A 20,100-nucleotide genomic window follows, 5' to 3' on the forward strand; every position below is an offset into this window, starting at 1 on the left:
GTGGTGTATGTCGCTCAAATCACATTAATGTTGCATTGCCTCCTGCCACTGATGATCAAGAACAAGTTTTGTTTCATCTGTCTTTTACAAATTACTTAGTTTGAACTACTTACTAAAAAATGAATTCATGTCAGAAATATGATTCACTTTGTAGTGTGATCAATCATATGTCTCAATTAAATACAATCAATACTGTAAACAAACTTTTAAACAGTGACAAATAGAAATGTGGCAACATGAAATTGAGGACTCATTGCATTGATTTCATTTGATTGTTTTGATTTAATCTTTTAATTGAAATGAAAGCAAATGTGAATGTGTTCAATGAACGAAATAGTGAATAACAGCACTGAATGCAAATCACTTTGCAATTCAATGAACTCAAATCTGGCACTACAAACATGCCAATATAAAACACAAATAGATATTACAGCATTTCAAGAACAATGAGGCATTCATGTCACAATGAAATGTCGTGACTGTCCAATCTTAACCTGCGGCTGAGTTTGGGCGCTAGTCCATGATATGCATACATGTACATTATTACCTTCACCGTTTAGTAGCAGTGGTCTGAACTTTCTTGTCCAATCTAATGCCAAATCTAAATATACAGACTGTGGACCCATGGACGCCAGTCTCATGGACTTTGGACTAATGTTCTGTGACATTTGCTGAAATGGTTTACATCACCATGACTGAAAGCTTAGAGAAGTGTGAGCTTGTTATGACAGGCCAATGGTGCCGTGTCCTCCTCATGAAGACATTAAGGGCCTTTTGCAACAAATATGTCCTTCATTCTCTTTTATGAGTGCAATCTTATGTTTTTCACACTATTTAAACATGTCATGCATGCATTGGATTTCACTGTGTTGACTGTAATGATGGTCGCACCAGGACAAAATAAATAAATAGGCTAAAACACACATGCAAAAAAATTATAAAAATTAGATGAATATAAAATTTGTTTTGGAGAAAAACAACATCTAGACAACTTCAGAACAGTAGACTAAGATCCAGTCCACACTAACACAATGTAAACAGCAAATGCTTCACTTTCAAACGTTTTGCCTTTTCATCAACAGATGTATTTCACTACTGAAAGAGGATCTTTCTAATTCACTCTCCAGAGTTAATTCTGGAAATGTAGCCGTGCTGTTGTAGAATGTAGCTTTTAGAAATACAAACGGATGTGATGGTGTCATGTGACCTCCACGGTTCCACTGCTGTAGGTATTTTAATTTCATGCTTATCTTATTTGTAATCTATCCAAAGAAGCTGTCTGTCATTTTTCTCACCAGTTGCTGTATGTGTTGGCTGTTACATTGCATGCAATGTCAGCATACTGCAAAACATAGTGCGGTAAATTCTTTGCACAGGGTAGACTGCTAACAAGCTTTTGTTGCTAAGCAACACAACTGCAAAGATTAGTCTGAAAACAGTGAATAATCCACATCATGTTTTTTCTCTCCATTCTTCATTTTTGAATTTTTATAATGATTCTATCTCCCTGATGTTAATTTTAGGATATTCGATTTTTATTTTTCCTTCTCGTCAAATCTATGTCTCCACACCATTCGTTGACTTATCCCTCTGAATACATCAAAACAAACATTGAAAACATGTTTGTGCTGCAAAAAAGTAAGTAATCATATAATAGATTAATTTGTTTAAAACAATGTTCAGAGCACAAAGCGTGGAGGAGAAGGAACGCTAAAGCCAGCTAGCTTCAATTGCAGCATAGAAGATTTATAAGCTATTCGGAATTTTAGATTTTAAGAGCTACTGAGCTTAAGATGACAAAACCTTGTCATTATAACATTTACTGCAGTTTTTATTTCTTTGGGACTTCATACCACTATAAGTGACTGACTGACAAATACCTCTATAAGGACAAACTCACTTAGCTTAAATGTTTAATTTGGCTACTTAAAAAAAGCAACAACACTCTGATATGTTTAAACTTAAAGAAATTAGATTTTTGTTTGTAATATGTGTATATTGTAAATAAATGGCACATGGCCTATAGCTGTAGCCAACATGCATAGCTCTCAAGTTACACACGCTACAATCTCCATGGGAGTCAGGTGGACTTCCACACCAAGCAATCATCCAGTCAGGTGGTGTTATCAAGTTCACCTTTCCCGGAGTTTTGATTGGGTCCACCTGGTTCTCGATTGGCCTGTTATTTGTGTTTTTGGATTTTCTACCAGTTAATGAAAATGCAACCACTATTATCCATATGTCTGGCTGATCCTGCCTCATTACAGCAAGATGTCTTTAATTAATTACTGTTCATGTTACCTAGAAGGGTGTCATGGAAAGTGATTAAAAAAAAGAATGTTAAACAAATTTGTACTGAATTGTCCCTGTAAAATATTAGTCTAAAACTGCACTTTTGTTCTACCCCCAGACATTAATACTTCAGAAGACATAGTGTCCTTTTAGTCAAGCAAATACAATACAAATTCTGAAAGTCACAGAGGCTGAATTGGAAGTACACAATACAATACAAACACCTGCAAACATGATGTGAGACTACCTCAGAAAAACAGGCCGTGTGAATTCCAAGGTGTTGCTAAAGTATTCCAAGTTTAAACAGTCCAGCTAACTTTGAGACACAAATAGTCATGATGGTTCAAAGTAGTGTACCAACACTGCTCCAATACTGTAGCATCCACCTGTATTTTAATAAGACCTCAATGATATTTTAGGAGGACACAAGACCTTCTGTAATTGACCAAATAAAAGTATATGTGGTCTTTATGCGTGGAGGAAAACTCCCATTCATGAATGTGTCTGCTGTATTTCAACAAAGTCTGGAGGAGACTCCTGCTCTGCTATTGGATAAACGCTGATTTTCTTGTGCCATGGAAAAAACGTTTGTAGAGCATGCACAAGGGGTCCATCCTGGGTTAAGGGCACTCAAGGGTTACGCTGCGTCCAACAAAATGTGAACAAAATGTGACTTGAAGACACCTGACAACTGAAGAGAAACAAGAGCATAACTTCTCCAATGTTTAATATGATATGATACGATATACGGTATGACGGGTCTACCAACTCGGGTGATGATTCCAACATACATTCGTGCCTCAGAATACCAAATTACAAAGTTGCACAGAGAGAAGTGTACTAACAGCACTTGTCAAATATGTCTAATTAATGTGAAGTACCGACAACATGTATCTATAAGGGAAAGAAGTGTAAGACTGAGCTGCCAATTAACCAATGACTGTGTACCAGGATAAGTGTATTCAACAAGTAGCTCAAAACACCCCCCTGTAAGACGAGAAACAACATGATGAATACCTACCCGGAGAAGTTCAGCCTGAAAGACAAAGAATCAAGAGAGTCAACCATGAAGAGAATCATACTCACCTGATACGCCCAACCTGAGAGACAAGGATATACAACAAGAGAAAGAACAGGGCTAGAAAATCTGCAGTTAGGAGATGAGAATTCACCGATTCACTGAAAGAGTTCAGAGAACCAATAACAGAGAACATACAGAAGACGTTCCAGGGCTGAGAGTGCCATATATTTCATGACTCACATAACAAATTGTTCATAGACAAGACCTAGACACGTATTCACATACCAGTTTCTAGGGCAGCTTTCTTTTCAGCCCTGTGTTAACACATTAGATGTTTTCAGAACACCTTACATTCCACTATGGGGTTCTGTTGGTAATATTCCTACATCATATATTTTCACACATCTCCTGTCCTGTCCACAGATCCATCATATACACATGTCTACGCCTACTAAAATTTATGTTGGTAAAAAGCCTAGAATGCTATTGAACATAATAGCAGGAGGACATGTCTTTTTTTGACAGGGAGCGTGTGATACACACAAATGTGTGAGACAACAATCGTGTGTGTTAGCGTAGGGGTGGAGGGGAAGCCGAGAGACTGATGCAGACACATTTGTTTAATTAGACCGACAACAGAGGGTAAAACACGGAGGTTTAAATACACACATAAATGAGGAAAAGAAGAGAAAAGGTGGGGGGGTGCCCCATAATATTGGTTAACATAATGTAACATCTACCAACATATTGCGAAACGCTATTTAAAAAAAAAATTCCGTCTAGTGGCACTATGGAATCAGAAAAGGTCCCTACTAGTACGACTGAAACAACTCTACAGGTGCTTCAATCTCAGCTGAGACAAATTCTTGGAACAGACACTGCAATTTTGACTGCTTGACAGCCATGAAGATAAAGAGGATGACCTTTACTTCACCTTACATCAGTGTCTCGTGAGGGAAAAACCATTGACTTATTGTCCAAGTTACACTGAACATAGAAATACTGAAGTTAAAAGCTTAATCATTTACAAAATGCATTATATTTTCAAACATTTTTGTCTGCACAGTGACATTTGTATTAAATGTTAAACTTTTTCAGAAAAGGGCCCTAGTAGGATTTAGTTGTGACGGGCAGGGTGAGCGAAAATAAATGGAAGCGATCACGCCAAGTCTCGGGATGTTTTAATAGGATGGTTTAATATGTAAAGTGCGCAAACCAAAACCCGTGAACTGATCCGAATTAAGGATATAATAACCAGCGGTCAACTGGTACAAAGACAAGACATATATAGACGAACAAACGACCCTCAGGTGAGACGGATCGCGGGCTCCGCCCACTTGAGGGACGAACACAACACCACACCCACAGGACAAGCTGCTGCTGTAGACGGGGGCGACCAGTAGGGGGCTGCCGTACCGTGACATTAGTGAGTTTCTTCTCTTTCTTACATTGGATCTTAATTACATTGTTATTGATAGAGCCGTACACTAGATAACAATATCCCCTCTGGAAAACTTAAAACAAGTGTTATCTTAACGAATGTCTACAAACGCGTTAACAGTAATATTGAATTAATTTGTTTGTTCTATTTTTGTATAAATACTCTCTACAGCGAGAGGCATGTGGATCTACAATGTGAAATGTTGAGTGTCTTTATCCAATAGACTTTCAAATAGTCAAATAATCAGATTTAAAATGCTTTCACCTGTAAAGGTTTTAATTTTTTTCAGTGAGAACACTTCTGTTGCATGTTTTTGCTGACTACATGTGCACTAAAACTATTAGAAGAATCGGGGCCGGAGTGGGACACTTTTTCAGCCCGGGAGTTTTATGACCAAATCCGGCCCAAAATTATTTTTCCCTCCCAATCGGCCCAAACTAGAGATTAACATGAACCGGCCCATCGGGAATCCTCCCGAATCTCCCGATTAGCCACTCCGGCTTTGAGAAGAATGATTTAGTGCAGTAAGTGTACATCCATGTCAGACTGACATTTTTATTCATTGTCTAATTCAAGATACCCTTCCCACTGTCTTCACTTCATACCACTGTCTTAAGAGACTACTCTGGGTCTAGTTATGTGAGTTTCACTTCATTTCTAGATAATTTTCATTAATTTGTACATATAACAACACCTGCAGCCATTTTGTTTGTTTTAAGAACTGTTTCTGGTCCTTAAGATGCTCTCCTTGAGTGCTTGAAGAACCAATCCAAAAAGGAAAGATGCCCTCTGATTCACAGCACATTGGTGAGGATGAAGGTTTGGGGCTCCAGACTCTGGCAGGAAGCCTGTGTCTGAGATTGGGAAGGTGAAAGGACTGAGAGTGTCAGGGCTGGCTCGGATGCCACTCCCTCCACCACCAGGAGGGGCACCCGAGTCAGTCCTAGACTTGCGGGGCGTAATCAGCAATGATCTGTTTCAGCTGTCTGAAGCCTTCTTAAGGAAGCTGTGGGAAACGGATCATTGCTGATTCGTTCGGTTTTGCCCTCGCGCTATCAGCCTGCTCCTTCATTCCCCGAAGTTGCACTCTCCAAGTTACAAGGTGTCTCGTCGCCGCTCTCTCTCTGTCTCTCCTTCTCTTCTTCGAGATTCTATCTCCTGCGTCGCTCTGACCTACCTCAAGTTTTCCCAAGTCTGTTTTTTCTTCCTGTCTTTATTCTGACTTTATATTTTAGGAAGGGGTTTTGTTTTGCTGCGGCGTTTTTCTGCCTGCTGGCCAGCCACCTTCTCTGGCATCTTTAGTTTCGTTTTCACGTTGCCTGTGTCTGCGCTGTTTAAGTTACGTTTGTTGTTTTGTTTGTTTCTCCCGTCTCCTTACGGTTGAGCTTTATTTTTCACGCGTTGAGTTTTCCGCGTTGGGTTTTGTTTATCGTTTTACCGTGCTTCCACGACTTTCCTTTTATTTTCTCGCGTTGACTTTTCCGCGTTGCTTTCGTTTATTCATTTGGGTTGTGTTTCGTGTTTTTAACTCTCGCACTCGCGTTCTGTTCTGACAAACGCTGTTGTGCTGTTAAACGGCACTTGGATCCACCTTTCTTCTATCACTATACGCGGTGAGTACCTCCCAGTACTCCCGCGTTACAGAACGAATCAGCCTGAACATGGATCCAGCCGCTAAGCACGAAACAGCGGAGTTAAGAGCTGCCCTCACTAACCAAGGGCAGTTGCTTGGCAGCCACGAACAGGTATTGCGACAGATTACGGCGCAACTTAATGACGTTACAGTCGCCATACAGACCCTAGCAGGTTCTGCTGCAGTTTCACCTACACCTCCCGCTAGACCTGTTGAACTCCCTGTTTTAGCTCCACACCTTGAACCTGTTCTTCCGTGTCCACCCCGCTACTCAGGGGATCCTGAGGGGTGCAGAGGATTTTTGCTGCAGTGTTCATTAATATTTGAGCAGCAGCCCTCCAGGTTTCCCTCTGAGCGTGCTAAAGTGGCTTATGTGGTAGCACTGTTGACAGAAAGAGCTCTGGCTTGGGCTACCCCTCTATGGGAAGCACAAGCAGAAGTATGCACTACACACGAGCGTTTTGCCGCAGCTATGAGGAGCGCATTTTACCATCCATCCTCAGGGGGTGTACTCGGGTCTCGTCTCTTGCGCCTAAGACAAGGTAAAATGTCTGTTGCTGATTATTCCCTGGCGTTCAGAACACTAGCCTCAGAAAGCGGATGGGAAGTTGACGCACTCACAGCAATTTATCAGGAAGGGTTAACTGATGAGCTCAAAGATGAGCTGGCACTTCGGGATCCTCCCTCTGATCTCGACGCATTGATCGCTTTCACTGTGCGTCTTGATAATCGTTACCGCGAACGTAGACATGCTAGACGGTTGCAACATCAGGCAGTTACACCTAAGCCTGACACCACACGCGTTGTAGAGCCACATGAGGCTGTTAACGAGCCGCAGCCTATGCAGCTAGCTCACACACGTCTTTCTAGGCAAGAAAGACAAGCGCGCCTTCAGGAGGGTAGATGCTTGTACTGCGGTAGCGAAGGGCATAAACTCCAAAAATGCCCCGAGCTACAGGGAAAAGGAGCGGTCCGCCAGTAACTGAGGAGGTCCTGGCGGGCCCGGTCTCAAACCCTCCTAGCAATGGTTTATTCATACACGTTTCGCTTACCTGGCGAGGGACAGAAGGGAAACACCTCTTGGCATTTATTGATTCAGGTGCTGCTGCCAATTTTATAGACGTCGCTTTGGCAAAAGAACTGGGGGTTCCGCTTGTTGACCTAGACAAGCCTTTGTCTGTAGCGGCCGTTGATGGACGTGCCTTGACTTCAGGCGAAGTCAATAAGCAGACTATCCCGCTTGACATGAGTATTGGGGGTCACAAAGAACAGCTCGCCCTTTATGTCATTAGCGCGCCCCAGATGCGTCTTATTCTGGGTTTTCCTTGGCTCCAACGCCACAACCCAGAAGTAGATTGGCTTTCCCGTTCAGTCCGTAGTTGGGGAGCCATCTGCAAGGAAACATGCCTAAAGAGCAACCCCAAAACCACTACCAGTCACTCTCCGGACCCTGTTGACCTAACTCAGGTTCCTGCTGTTTACCACGACCTCAGAGAGGTATTCAGCAAGAAAAAGGCTGGCTTCCTTCCTCCTCATAGGGCTCATGACATAGCCATTGAGCTACTGCCAGGCACTAGTCCCCCTAGAGGCCGTCTTTTCTCCCTGGCCGTACCTGAACGTAGAGCCATGGAGACTTATATACAGGAGGCCCTGGCAGCCGGATTCATCCGGCCATCAACCTCTCCCGCTGGAGCAGGGTTTTTCTTTGTGGGGAAAAAAGACGGGGGACTCAGACCTTGTATCGATTACCGGGGGCTTAATAAGATCACGGTCAAGGATCGTCACCCTCTACCCCTCATGGCTACTGCCTTTGAGGCCCTCCAACAGGCAACAATCTTCACTAAGCTTGATCTGAGAAGTGCCTACAACTTAGTCAGGGTAAGAGAGGGTGACGAGTGGAAGACCGCGTTTATCACACCCTCAGGTCATTATGAGTATCTTGTCATGCCCTTCGGTTTAATGAATGCCCCGGCCGTGTTCCAGCGCTTCATTAACGAAGTACTAAGGGAGGCTCTGGACAGATACGTCTTTGTTTATCTGGATGACATCCTCATCTACAGTAAATCCGAGACTGAACATAGAAAACACGTCCGGCGGGTGCTCCAACTACTCCTCGAAAACCACTTGTTTATTAAACTAGAAAAATCTCTGTTTCATGTCCAGGAAATAGGTTTTCTAGGTTACCGTATCGCCCAGAACACTCTGGCCATGGACCCCTCCAAGGTCCGGGCCGTTGCTCATTGGCCCACTCCTACCTCACTCCGTCTGGTACAGCGTTTTTTAGGGTTCGCCAATTTCTACCGCCGCTTCATTAAGGGTTTCAGTACCCTTGCGGCTCCCCTGATTACTCTCACCAAAAAGAGCCCCGGTCCCTTCGTCTGGACTCCCGAAGCCCAGCGAGCATTCGAAGACCTGAAAATTCAGTTCACTTCTGAACCAGTGTTATGCATGCCGGATCCCGACCTACCATTCATAGTTGAGGTCGATGCGTCTGACTACGGGGTAGGTGCTGTTCTCTCCCAGAGAACCGGGTCCCCTCCTAAGCTCCATCCGTGTGCGTATTACTCCCATCGCATGTCCCCAGCTGAGCGCAATTATGACGTGGGGGACAAGGAACTCTTGGCCGTCAAATTGGCCCTCGAAGAGTGGAGACACTGGCTGGAGGGGGCTAAGCACCCTTTCCTGGTCTGGACTGACCATAAGAACCTGGCCTACCTCCAGCAGGCCAAGCGTCTGAACCCCAGACAAGCCAGGTGGTCCTTGTTTTTCGGACGCTTTGACTTCACGCTCTCCTACCGTCCGGGCACAAAAAATGCCAAACCTGATGCTCTGTCCCGCCAGTGGGAGTCGCCTCCTGACACCTCTGGGCCTAGCACCGTGCTGCCAGCTTCCAAAATCGTGGCACCCCTGCAGTGGGCCATAGAGACAGAAGTCAAACAAGCGCTCACCAGTGACCCGGGGCCTGGTGGTGGCCCATCCGGTCGTCTCTACGTCCACCCTAGGTTGCGTAAGAAGGTCATGGAGTGGGGTCACACTTCACCTTTTGCTGCTCATCCCGGGTCACGACGTACATTGAAACTCCTCCAGGGTAGATTCTGGTGGCCCGGGATGGATCAAGAGGTGACTCGTTTCGTCACCGCCTGCGAGACGTGTACCAGAAACAAGGTGACCCATACCAAACCGGCCGGTTTGTTACGTCCACTGCCTATTCCGTTGAGACCTTGGACGCACGTCGCCTTAGATTTCGTGACCGGGTTGCCTCCCTCTCGAGGTAACACCGCCATTCTGGTCATCGTAGACAGGTTTTCCAAAACCGCAAGGTTTCTGGCCTTGCCTCAGCTCCCCTCGGCCCGGGAGACCGCTTCTCTCTTCCTACACCACATAGTCCGGCACCACGGTTTTCCTACCGACGTGGTGTCCGACAGGGGACCCCAATTCACCAGTCGCTTTTGGGGTTCTTTCCTGAGGCTCTTGGGGGCCAGGGCTAGTTTGTCCTCTGGGTTTCACCCCCAGACTAATGGGCAGACTGAGCGCACCAACCAGGACCTCGAGCAGACGCTTCGGTGTCTGGCTTCCTCCAACCCCTCCTCCTGGTCTGACCAGCTTCTGTGGGCCGAGTATGCCCATAACACCTTGTGGCACTCGGCCCTCGGGATGTCCCCCTTCGAATGCCTCTACGGGTATGCCCCTCCTATGTTCGCTAACCAGGAGGAGGAGGCAGCCGTTCCGGGTGCCCGGGCTTTGGTGCGGCGATGTAGGGTGGCTTGGCGTAAGGCCCGTAAGGCCTTGGTGTCTGCCTCCTCCGGCTACTGTCGGAGTGCCGATAAGCACCGCCTTCCTGCCTTGTCGTTTCACCCGGGTCAGCGCGTCTGGTTGTCCGCCAAGGACCTGCCTGTCCGCGGCGGAACCAAGAAGCTGGCTCCTCGCTACCTGGGCCCCTTCAAGGTGGACAGGCGCATCAACCCGGTCGCTTACCGGTTGGTGCTCCCGCCGTCTATGAAGGTCCACCCGGTTTTTCACGCTTCTCGTCTCCATCCTGTCTTGTGTAACATGCCCCGTGCTCCTGCCCCGCCGGCTCCCCGCATGGTTGATGGTGGTCCTGTGTACACGGTCAACCGGTTGTTGGACCACCGCCGTGTTCGGGGTCGGGACCAATACCTGGTTGACTGGACGGGTTATGGCCCCGAGGAACGCTCCTGGGTCCCCGCCTCCCGCATCGTTGATGGGTCCCTTATCCGGGATTTCCGCCGTGACAGGGCCGTCGCGTTGGGCCCGCGTGGTCTCGGGCCTAGAGGGGGGGGCTCTGTCAGGGCTGGCTCGGATGCCACTCCCTCCACCACCAGGAGGGGCACCCGAGTCAGTCCTAGACTTGCGGGGCGTAATCAGCAATGATCTGTTTCAGCTGTCTGAAGCCTTCTTAAGGAAGCTGTGGGAAACGGATCATTGCTGATTCGTTCGGTTTTGCCCTCGCGCTATCAGCCTGCTCCTTCATTCCCCGAAGTTGCACTCTCCAAGTTACAAGGTGTCTCGTCGCCGCTCTCTCTCTGTCTCTCCTTCTCTTCTTCGAGATTCTATCTCCTGCGTCGCTCTGACCTACCTCAAGTTTTCCCAAGTCTGTTTTTTCTTCCTGTCTTTATTCTGACTTTATATTTTAGGAAGGGGTTTTGTTTTGCTGCGGCGTTTTTCTGCCTGCTGGCCAGCCACCTTCTCTGGCATCTTTAGTTTCGTTTTCACGTTGCCTGTGTCTGCGCTGTTTAAGTTACGTTTGTTGTTTTGTTTGTTTCTCCCGTCTCCTTACGGTTGAGCTTTATTTTTCACGCGTTGAGTTTTCCGCGTTGGGTTTTGTTTATCGTTTTACCGTGCTTCCACGACTTTCCTTTTATTTTCTCGCGTTGACTTTTCCGCGTTGCTTTCGTTTATTCATTTGGGTTGTGTTTCGTGTTTTTAACTCTCGCACTCGCGTTCTGTTCTGACAAACGCTGTTGTGCTGTTAAACGGCACTTGGATCCACCTTTCTTCTATCACTATACGCGGTGAGTACCTCCCAGTACTCCCGCGTTACAGAGAGGGTCTGCTGCACGCATCAGAGACACAGTGGGACGTGTTGTAGTACTTGGTTATAGCCACTTGGTTCAATTAGGAAGAGAGGGAGGGTTCAGCAACACACCATAAAGTATGTCAAGGCTAATGAGATGAAAGTTTGGCCACATAATATGCTTCTTCTGGACTCAATGAAAACAACTTATTGAACAAAAGCAGCTTATTTTAGGAGATTTACAACAGATTGACATAGACAGTCAAGTCACTAGTGTAGTAAATAAAATTGCTCCCAAGGTTTATACAATGAGCATATCTCATTTTGGTTGGGTTTCAGTGGTGCTCAGGCATCAACATGGGCATTTTGATTAATCTGTGGCTACCTCTCCGTAGTTTTAACTTTGTGGCTGTTCAGAACAACCTCTGTCCTATAATTAATTAATTTGAGTCCCACATATGTTGTTTTAGACTGACTATACCGCCATGGGTTTGATGTTGGGTGGGTGTGGGTGCCAGAATCTGTGGTTATAGGCGCCCTAAAATGGCTACTCTGGACATGACTGTTGAAAGACCAACCATGTTAACTCATGACCAAATATTTCACAGCCATTGTCTTATGCAACAGCAGAATCATCAAATTTGATTTTTTAATGACTCGGTTTAACATGTGCCCAGCAAAGCAAATATGAACATAATGTATTCAGACCTGTGCGTTTGTGCAAATATGAACATAATGTATTCAGACCTGTGCGTTTGTGTATACATATACCCAATTACACACAACTAATTAGCTGCTTCAAACCTGCCTGGGATTGACTATCCTCCAAAAAAGGAAGTGAATCAGCTTCACTGATATTTAAGAGACCAACACACTCACTCCCAAAGCCTATAAATAGGACTGATGATCAAGACATCGGAGCCAGTATGTGTGTGTGTGCATGTGTGTGTGCGTGCATGTGTGTGTGCGGGCTGTTTCACTGGTAGTTGCTTGTAGGATATAACACTGTCAGCCCACACAGGTCCACAGTAGGACTCAGTTAAGACATAATCAGGGTGGTGTTTCACCAGAGGAAGAGCACACAGGTGGAAACACTGCATTCAAGATAATGTAATAAATAAGGGAGATTTAAGTATGGTGAGCAAACATTTATTATATTATTTATCAGCATTCCATTTGTTCAAACTAAAGGGCTTGATAATGGGTTTGTGTAGGCCTCTTCAATCCTTAAGAGTGTTTAGGTCTTGTAAGATGTGTTTCTATAAAACAGGTTAAGACAAGTAAAGCAAACCTGTGTGATACAGATATTTCACTAATGAAATTCAGTATAATATAGATACGCAGACTGATTTGACTAACTACAAAAATATACTATACAAGTGCTTACCTAATACCTCCTTCTGATGTTTGGGTTTTTGATGATTGGTGATGGCTATTTTGACCATCAGACCAGGTTTAAACCCCTACAAAAACAAATGACAGCAGATACCAAACAAATCTAAAAACCATCAACCTCCAAAAAGCCCTGACAATGTGAAGTTCATGTTATAAGTAACTTACCATAGTTCTGGGGCTATTCCAGTGCTGCTTAGTGTCTGTGCAGCTCTGGACAGGGGGGAAACACAGTCACCTGTCTCAAAGTAGTGCGCTGACTGAAACAGTGACGATGAGTCATGCAGTGATGTGATTGTACAGTGCAGGGCCCTAAATGTAAATGTACTCTGAACCTGCAGACTGCAGAGACTTTTACATTGTTCAGCCAGCAGGGGGCGTTCATACAACTTAAGCTGCTAGAGATCGGACTGTGAGGTTCTTCTACAGTGAAGGTAGAAAAACCAAGCACATCAAAACAATAAGAAAGAGACAGCTGATATATATGAGCACCAGTAACATCTCCTGTAATGGCAGCCGTGCTCTGGCAGGAGATAACCAAGAAGAAGATTGCTTTACTAGACCAAGATGTGTGAATTATTGCACATTCTGCAAAAGTAAAGAAATCTTCTGGAAATAAATACAGTTTGCACAAAAACTCTATGGAACTAGATGATGAAATTTTGTGTAAAATCTGAGATGATTTTTGATATGGAGGCCCAGATCCATGGCTGCTGTTGCAGGCAGTACACAGTAAATCAAGTGTTTCATCCTGAAGATTCAACAGATGAATAATTTATGAAAAAGGCAATGAGAAAAAAAGTCTTCACTTGTGTTTATTATTTTATAAAAAGTGAAGTTATTCAAAATGTCACGTTGTCAAACTTGCTTATCTTGGCAATTAAGAAAATTTAGTTTTTAGAATTTGGTATTTAGAATTTAGCACACGCTGTTGAGATAACAATCCATAATCTCAGAGGGAAAATTGAACATTGTTCTGATCTTAATGACAGTATTGAACTTTTATCTTACTCATTTAAGGACACACGAGTAAATCCCTAGAAACGTTGAAGACAACAGTGCAGCCTGATTATGAGCTGGGTACCAGTGACTGGAGTAAAGAAATCAGCGTTGAACTTCACAAGAAAATCCTAAAAGCCTTCATAAGCTCTCAACCATTCCCTTAGTCCCTCTGCACTCCTGATTTCCCTCATCCAAATGAGGAGATTCCTTCTGAGGTTTGACAGCTTGTTTCAAACATAATCTGTGGTGAGAGGAATAAAAAAAAATGTGGAAAATGAAAAAAGAAAAACTTCCTTTTCTCAAGATATCTACAGAGCAGTTACTCTGAGCCAAACAGAAGATGAAAAAATGCAGCCTGTTTTAAATGTGACATTACGCCATGTCTTCAGATCCAAGAGCCTAAGCACTGATGATTATGCATGTCCACCATGAGTAATAAACATACTTAATTGTGGATGAATCAGATCTCGTTGGTTAGATGTTTCTGGGACAGGGTCTGTTCATACTGCAGTAAGAATCCATCTGCAAGATATAGGATTCTGTGCAGACACAGATGTTCTCATTTAAAATCACTGAAATGTCCTGCTCAGGGGTTGACATCTTACTACAAGCAGAAAGCATGACAGAAAAGAACTAATCAGTTTGTGTGGCATCATCTCACCTAAATAAATCATCACATGCAAACAGCCGATGATGGATCTCATTAGACTCATTGCTCATCTAATCTACTGTGGGGATCCCTGGTTTGTCAATCTGGCTGTGTCCTACTGACCATACTTCAAAATGCTTCACTACAGTTGGGTAGCATCCCATGATTAAAGGTCTTTAAAATTATTCAAGAATGATTAACATGCAGCCAAGGTGCATCTTTTGAAGATGGACAGTAGTATGCCATCAATGAGGAAGAGCTTTCACATTAGGTGACAGCCTAAAATATATATTTTAAAACTTGATTTAATCTATTCAGATTTTTTTTTTGTTTGTTTTGGTGATAATTCTCACCCTGTCCATGCAGTTTGTTACTTTCTTTGATAAGGCTGAAGCAGCATCTTATTTTTGAGATCTGGAATATCACAGGTAAATGTGTAGTGCACTACTTCAGGAGAGGACACAGGGTAGCAGGGTTTTTTCCAGACAAGTGAAAGCGAGTCAGAGGAACAAGGCTTCAGAGTCACAGTTCACTCCTGTTATAGATACATTTAAAAATCTACCCTCTGACTTGGACTGAACATTGGGACATTACATTGCTCTGAATTACACCTGAAAGGAACTGTCAGAAGATGGACAGTGGATGAAGGGCAGTGGCCTTGGGAGCAGAACGTACGACCACAGGCTCGGTTGCTTGGGTCAGAGATGGGAAGTTGTGTCAGGGCTGTAAATCCTCACACGTCAATGCTGGAAGCTCTTGAGGAAGTTCTTTATGACAAGTAGCTACAATCTCATGAGCTGGGTTCTGCTTCTCTGGAAAAAAAAAACTAAGCTTATATTAATCTTCTCTCATTGAAGGTCTGTCATCAACTGACATCTCTCTCCACATAACTGAATATGAAGCATTCAGAGAAACGGTTAGAAAGAAGGAATGTGTAGAAACTGCAGAATTTCATGATAGAATATATGGATTCCACCTGGCTTGTTACTGACCAGAGCAACTAGAATGAAATGGATATAAATCTGCCGTTAACATCACGACAGACCTGTTTTTTGCTGAGATCAATAGAATTGTACTATATTTCTTGCACATTTTGAATATTTTCTTGGAAACGTGAAACCTACCCTAGTTCGGAGACATTTCTTCATGCTGGAGCCATCATTGCCACATTTACAAAAAAAGAGACGTCTATTAAACGGCTGAATTCTTTATCAGGTTCTGTAGTATATTCTACTGGAATCAGTGCAATCACCAGTAATTATGAGGCTAGTCAGTTACTGCCCATGCTAAAGGAGTAATAGCAGAGGCCAGGTGGAGTATTAATAGTGGCCCACCACTGGGGTATCAGTGCACACAATAAATTCAAGTGAACATCCAGAGAAGAAGCAAAGGTTCACAAGTCATATTGAAATGATTGGATCTGAGCTGCAAGTGCAGTGAACAATAGAAGCTTTTCAGCATTTCATGAAGCCCTTTCAGCCAAGCTAGTGTGCAGGAGCAGCTATACTAGAACAGGCGTGCACTGGGGTGGGATAATAATAATAATAGATTTTATTTGTAATGCACTTTTCATTTTATAAAATCTCAAAGTGCCACAACAAGGGCAAACCTCAAACACAAAAAATAAAACCCAAGGGATGAGCACCAAATAACATTCTGGGTCTGTGACAGGCAGGGTGAGCGAAAATAAATGGAAGCAATCACGCCAAGTCTCAGGGAAATAGGATGGTTTAATATGTAAAGTGCGCAAACCAAAACCCGTGAACTGATCCGAATTAAGGATATAATAACCAGCAGTCAACTGGTACAAAGACAAGATATATATAGACGAACAAACGACCCTCAGGTGAGACGGATCGCGGGCTCCGCCCACCTGAGGGACGAACACAACACCACACCCACAGGACAAGCTGCTGCTGTAGACGGGGGCAACCAGTAGGGGGCCGCCGTACCGTGACAGATCCCCCCTCCAAGCCGCACTCCCCTCCACCGGCTGTGCGGCCTACAGCAGCAGCACACAAAACAAAGGGGCAGGCAGGCATGGACAAGGGACACACCCCCTGTAGTCCCGGAGCTGAAACACAAAACACAAACACAGGTTAGCTCGCCTACCTGGGCGGGACCCTGGACCGACTGGGCCGTCAACAAGACAAAACCACGCCCCGGTCGGTCACAGGGCCCTCACGCCCTAACCGGCATTAAGCCGCATAGCCCCACAGGTGCGAGGACGACGAGCCACGGCTCCTTGTCCGTCCGGGGTGTATGTGTGTGCAGGTTACCTCCCTGGGGCGTGGCTACGTCACCTCCAGGACCCTGTGGAAGGGTCTCCGTCTTGTGCAGGAGCTCTTCAGACCGGAGCCCCATGGTCCCCAAACATCCGGGGGCCCCAACCCTCTAGGGAGGGGCTCTTTAAGACCGGGCTCCGGTCACCCCACAACATAAGGGGGCTCCTGCCAGGTGGAGACCTCCACAAGGCCCAGGAACGCCACGATCCACCGCCAGGGAGAAGCACCTGCACATAAAACACAAAATGCACACACCCACACACACCAACACAAAACATAGACGCGCACTGCCCTGATCCCCCTTACAATGGGGGAGGGGTCTCCGTCTTAGCAGGGGACCTCCACCTGCTCAGGAGAACCCCCCACGTTCCTGGTCAGGGCCTCCCTCAGGAGCGACGCCCTCCGTGCCACTCCCCGTGGCACGGGACCATCACTGGTCCACCCCCAACACACACTCAAGGGGGAGGAGCATGTGTGGAATTACATTCAACATAATCACGGGCACGCAAGAACACCACACACGCAAAGACTAGACAAAAACGGTGTACAGACGACGAACGGACGAGACCCACACATGCGCGCTCGGTTTAAACACATAACAGCGACGCGCCGCTCGTGTTCGCAGTCACTCCCCACATGAAACACAACACAACGGGGAGCGAGGCGACAGTGAGGAGCGGCTTCCGCGCTTTACACAAAACATTGAACATTCAACACCACGAGCACGCACCCTGATCCAGACGCCCGTTCACACGTACACACTTTACACTCACACAACATGAAGAGTTTCCCGGGGAAGACGCCCCGGTCTTCGCCGTGCCACTCACAACACTAATGCACGGCGAAACTCTTCAGACAGACAAACAATGTACAGGAAGAGCTTTCCCAGGGCAGACTGCCCTGGTCCTCGCCGTGCTACACACATACACAAAACACATAAGCACGGCGAAGCTCTTCACACAAAACACCACGCAGACAAACACTTACCACGAGACATGACCACGAACGAAGGAGAAAGTAAAGGAGACTGGCGGCTTCCGAAGGGAGGCTGGTTATTCTGTGACGGGCAGGGTGAGCGAAAATAAATGAAAGCGATCACGCCAAGTCTCAGGGAAATAGGATGGTTTAATATGTAAAGTGCGCAAACCAAAACCCGTGAACTGATCCGAATTAAGGATATAATAACCAGCAGTCAACTGGTACAAAGACAAGATATATATAGACGAACAAACGACCCTCAGGTGAGACGGATCGCGGGCTCCGCCCACCTGAGGGACGAACACAACACCACACCCACAGGACAAGCTGCTGCTGTAGACGGGGGCGACCAGTAGGGGGCCGCCGTACCATGACAGGGTCAAAAAAGAAGAGTTCATCTGTGACTGACATATTGACTCTAGTCAAAAGGAACAAATTCTAGACGATGTCTATCACTATTCCAAAAAGAAAGCGTGTAGCATCAAATCAACTCAGTATAAGGCCACAATTGGGTTTATCTCTTCAGATAAGGGACACAAATTAGTATCTCTGATCTGAATCTGGTGAAGTAAGTCCAGTCATACAGGTGTGGTATGGTCTCTTGTAAATAATTAAAAAGGGGTTCATGACCCTTACACTGAGTGCATGCAATGGCATGTCCCTGAATTATATTCTCAAATGTCAGCTAGACAGAGTCAGTAGCCAATGTAACTGGCTTGGTGACCTTCAACACATCCTGCAGGATGGTAACCCAGCCCTATACTCCGCTAACGCCAAGCTGCATTGCACCAGGCTAATAAAATGAAAAGGAGAACGCAGACTGAAAGCATAACACGAAAAACACTCTCAGCCGAAATGTGATTCAATGGTCTAGAAAAATATCGATCCCGTGTTACACAGTACTGACATGCAAACCCCCAAACAGATGCACACAAAAAAACCACAGAGGAAATCGTGTCTATTTGCAAGGGTGTATTTACTGTGCCTGGTTGTCTTATGGAAGAGCTACACATAGAGGTGGATCACACAGCTCAGCCAGTGCAACCAGTGCCAAGATGAAAACCGATTCCTATAACAGGAGGGGGGACCAAGGCTTTAAACACAATGGAAGAAGGAGAAATTACTAAAGTCACTGAGCCAAAACCAGGCCTAAACAGCACGGTTGTCATTCAAAAGAATGCCTGTATGAACCCTAGACATCTAAATAAAACGCTCTTCCAGTCACAATATCAAATGGTCAACAGGGAAGACTGGATGAAGTTAGCAAGATATCTAGCCACTTTAAGAGCACCCAAGGGACAATATAGATATATAGATGAGAATGATGTTCAGGATAACAGCCAGCAGGCAAATAATCAATACCAATATAAATACCAATCGAGACAACACCAATTGCTGCTGGGTCTCGGAGAAGTAGCATAGCAGAAGATATTTTGATGTACAGATGTGGAGACAGTCCTGAAGAATCAACAACAGATTATGACAGGAACATTGAAGCTCTCATTTAAAAGGGACAAATACGTCAACCTAAAGCTGAACAGAACAAAAATCAGGTTGAAGATACAGATTGTAACATACATCTCACATTCTCATAACTGGAAGTTTCCATACTGACCCAGAAAAAAAATATTGAGAACATGCAAAAACCAACTGATTCTCAATCATGCTAATGGCTGCTGGAGTTTCTCTACAAGTACAAATGTTTTGCCTCACCCGTAATCTGAGTGAGCATTTCAGACACCTGATGAATAAAGACACTAACTGGACATGGATATTACATTGCAGCACTAGAGACCATCAAATGCTTGGTCATCTACCACCTGTCTTCAAGTCCTACATCAGAAAGGACGTCATACCTCGATATGATGCCAGCGCGGTCTTGGTGCAGCTCTTCTGCAGAACAGACAACCTGTTCCAAAAAGAATGTCCTGATATTGTTTTTGCATATGACAAGTGTGATCAGTATCTACATAGCAAAGAGTAGTTCACAAAACACAGTGATGACAAACCAGCTGAGGACATTAGTAAACAAAACAACAAAAAAAATAACAGCATAACATCAGCAAGAGTGCCACAACTCTCGCCAGACCCATAGCAACAAGCTGTCACGGTAACTACCCGTCAGCCCGTCCTTGAAACTTTCCAGACACAAAACAATGTAACATCTAACTACAGCGAAATGACTGATGTAATAGTTTTAGATACTGTTTTTGGTAGTTAATGGAAGAATGCTAAATTAAACTTTAAGCTAAATTATTGACCCTTGTGACTGAAGTAAGGTAATTCAGAGAAAGAACAGCCACTGAAATTTAAGCTCGATGACAACAAAGTGCTGAGAAAACACTGGGCTATTTCTGCATCGTTAGTTGGAA

General features: G+C 44.9%; 1 protein-coding gene and 1 long non-coding RNA gene across 4 annotated transcripts in view; both read right to left on the reverse strand.

The window, feature by feature from the left end:
• Nucleotides 1-20,100, reverse strand: part of clcn1b (chloride channel, voltage-sensitive 1b) — a 43,031-nt gene that overhangs the window by 17,728 nt on the left and 5,203 nt on the right. For 2 of the 3 annotated variants that reach the window (XR_013124683.1, XM_076988537.1), the window contains exon 2: nucleotides 19,585-19,637. The exons of the other annotated variant lie outside the window; for it this stretch is intronic. Coding sequence is in view for 1 of the 2 variants with exons in the window: in XM_076988537.1 (XP_076844652.1) it covers nucleotides 19,585-19,637 (53 nt within the window). In the remaining variant the exon portion in view is untranslated. The remainder of the gene's footprint in view (nucleotides 1-19,584; nucleotides 19,638-20,100) is intronic. 3 annotated transcript variants of the gene reach the window in all.
• Nucleotides 12,588-15,875, reverse strand: LOC143489476 (uncharacterized). The gene is made up of 3 exons (XR_013124685.1): nucleotides 12,983-15,875; nucleotides 12,810-12,885; nucleotides 12,588-12,681 (listed from the first exon to the last, which is right to left on the reverse strand). It is a non-coding gene; the product is annotated as an uncharacterized LOC143489476 (long non-coding RNA).

The sequence above is a fragment of the Brachyhypopomus gauderio genome, unplaced genomic scaffold (assembly GCF_052324685.1).
Source record: "Brachyhypopomus gauderio isolate BG-103 unplaced genomic scaffold, BGAUD_0.2 sc62, whole genome shotgun sequence".
Classification (NCBI taxonomy): Eukaryota; Metazoa; Chordata; class Actinopteri; order Gymnotiformes; family Hypopomidae; genus Brachyhypopomus; species Brachyhypopomus gauderio.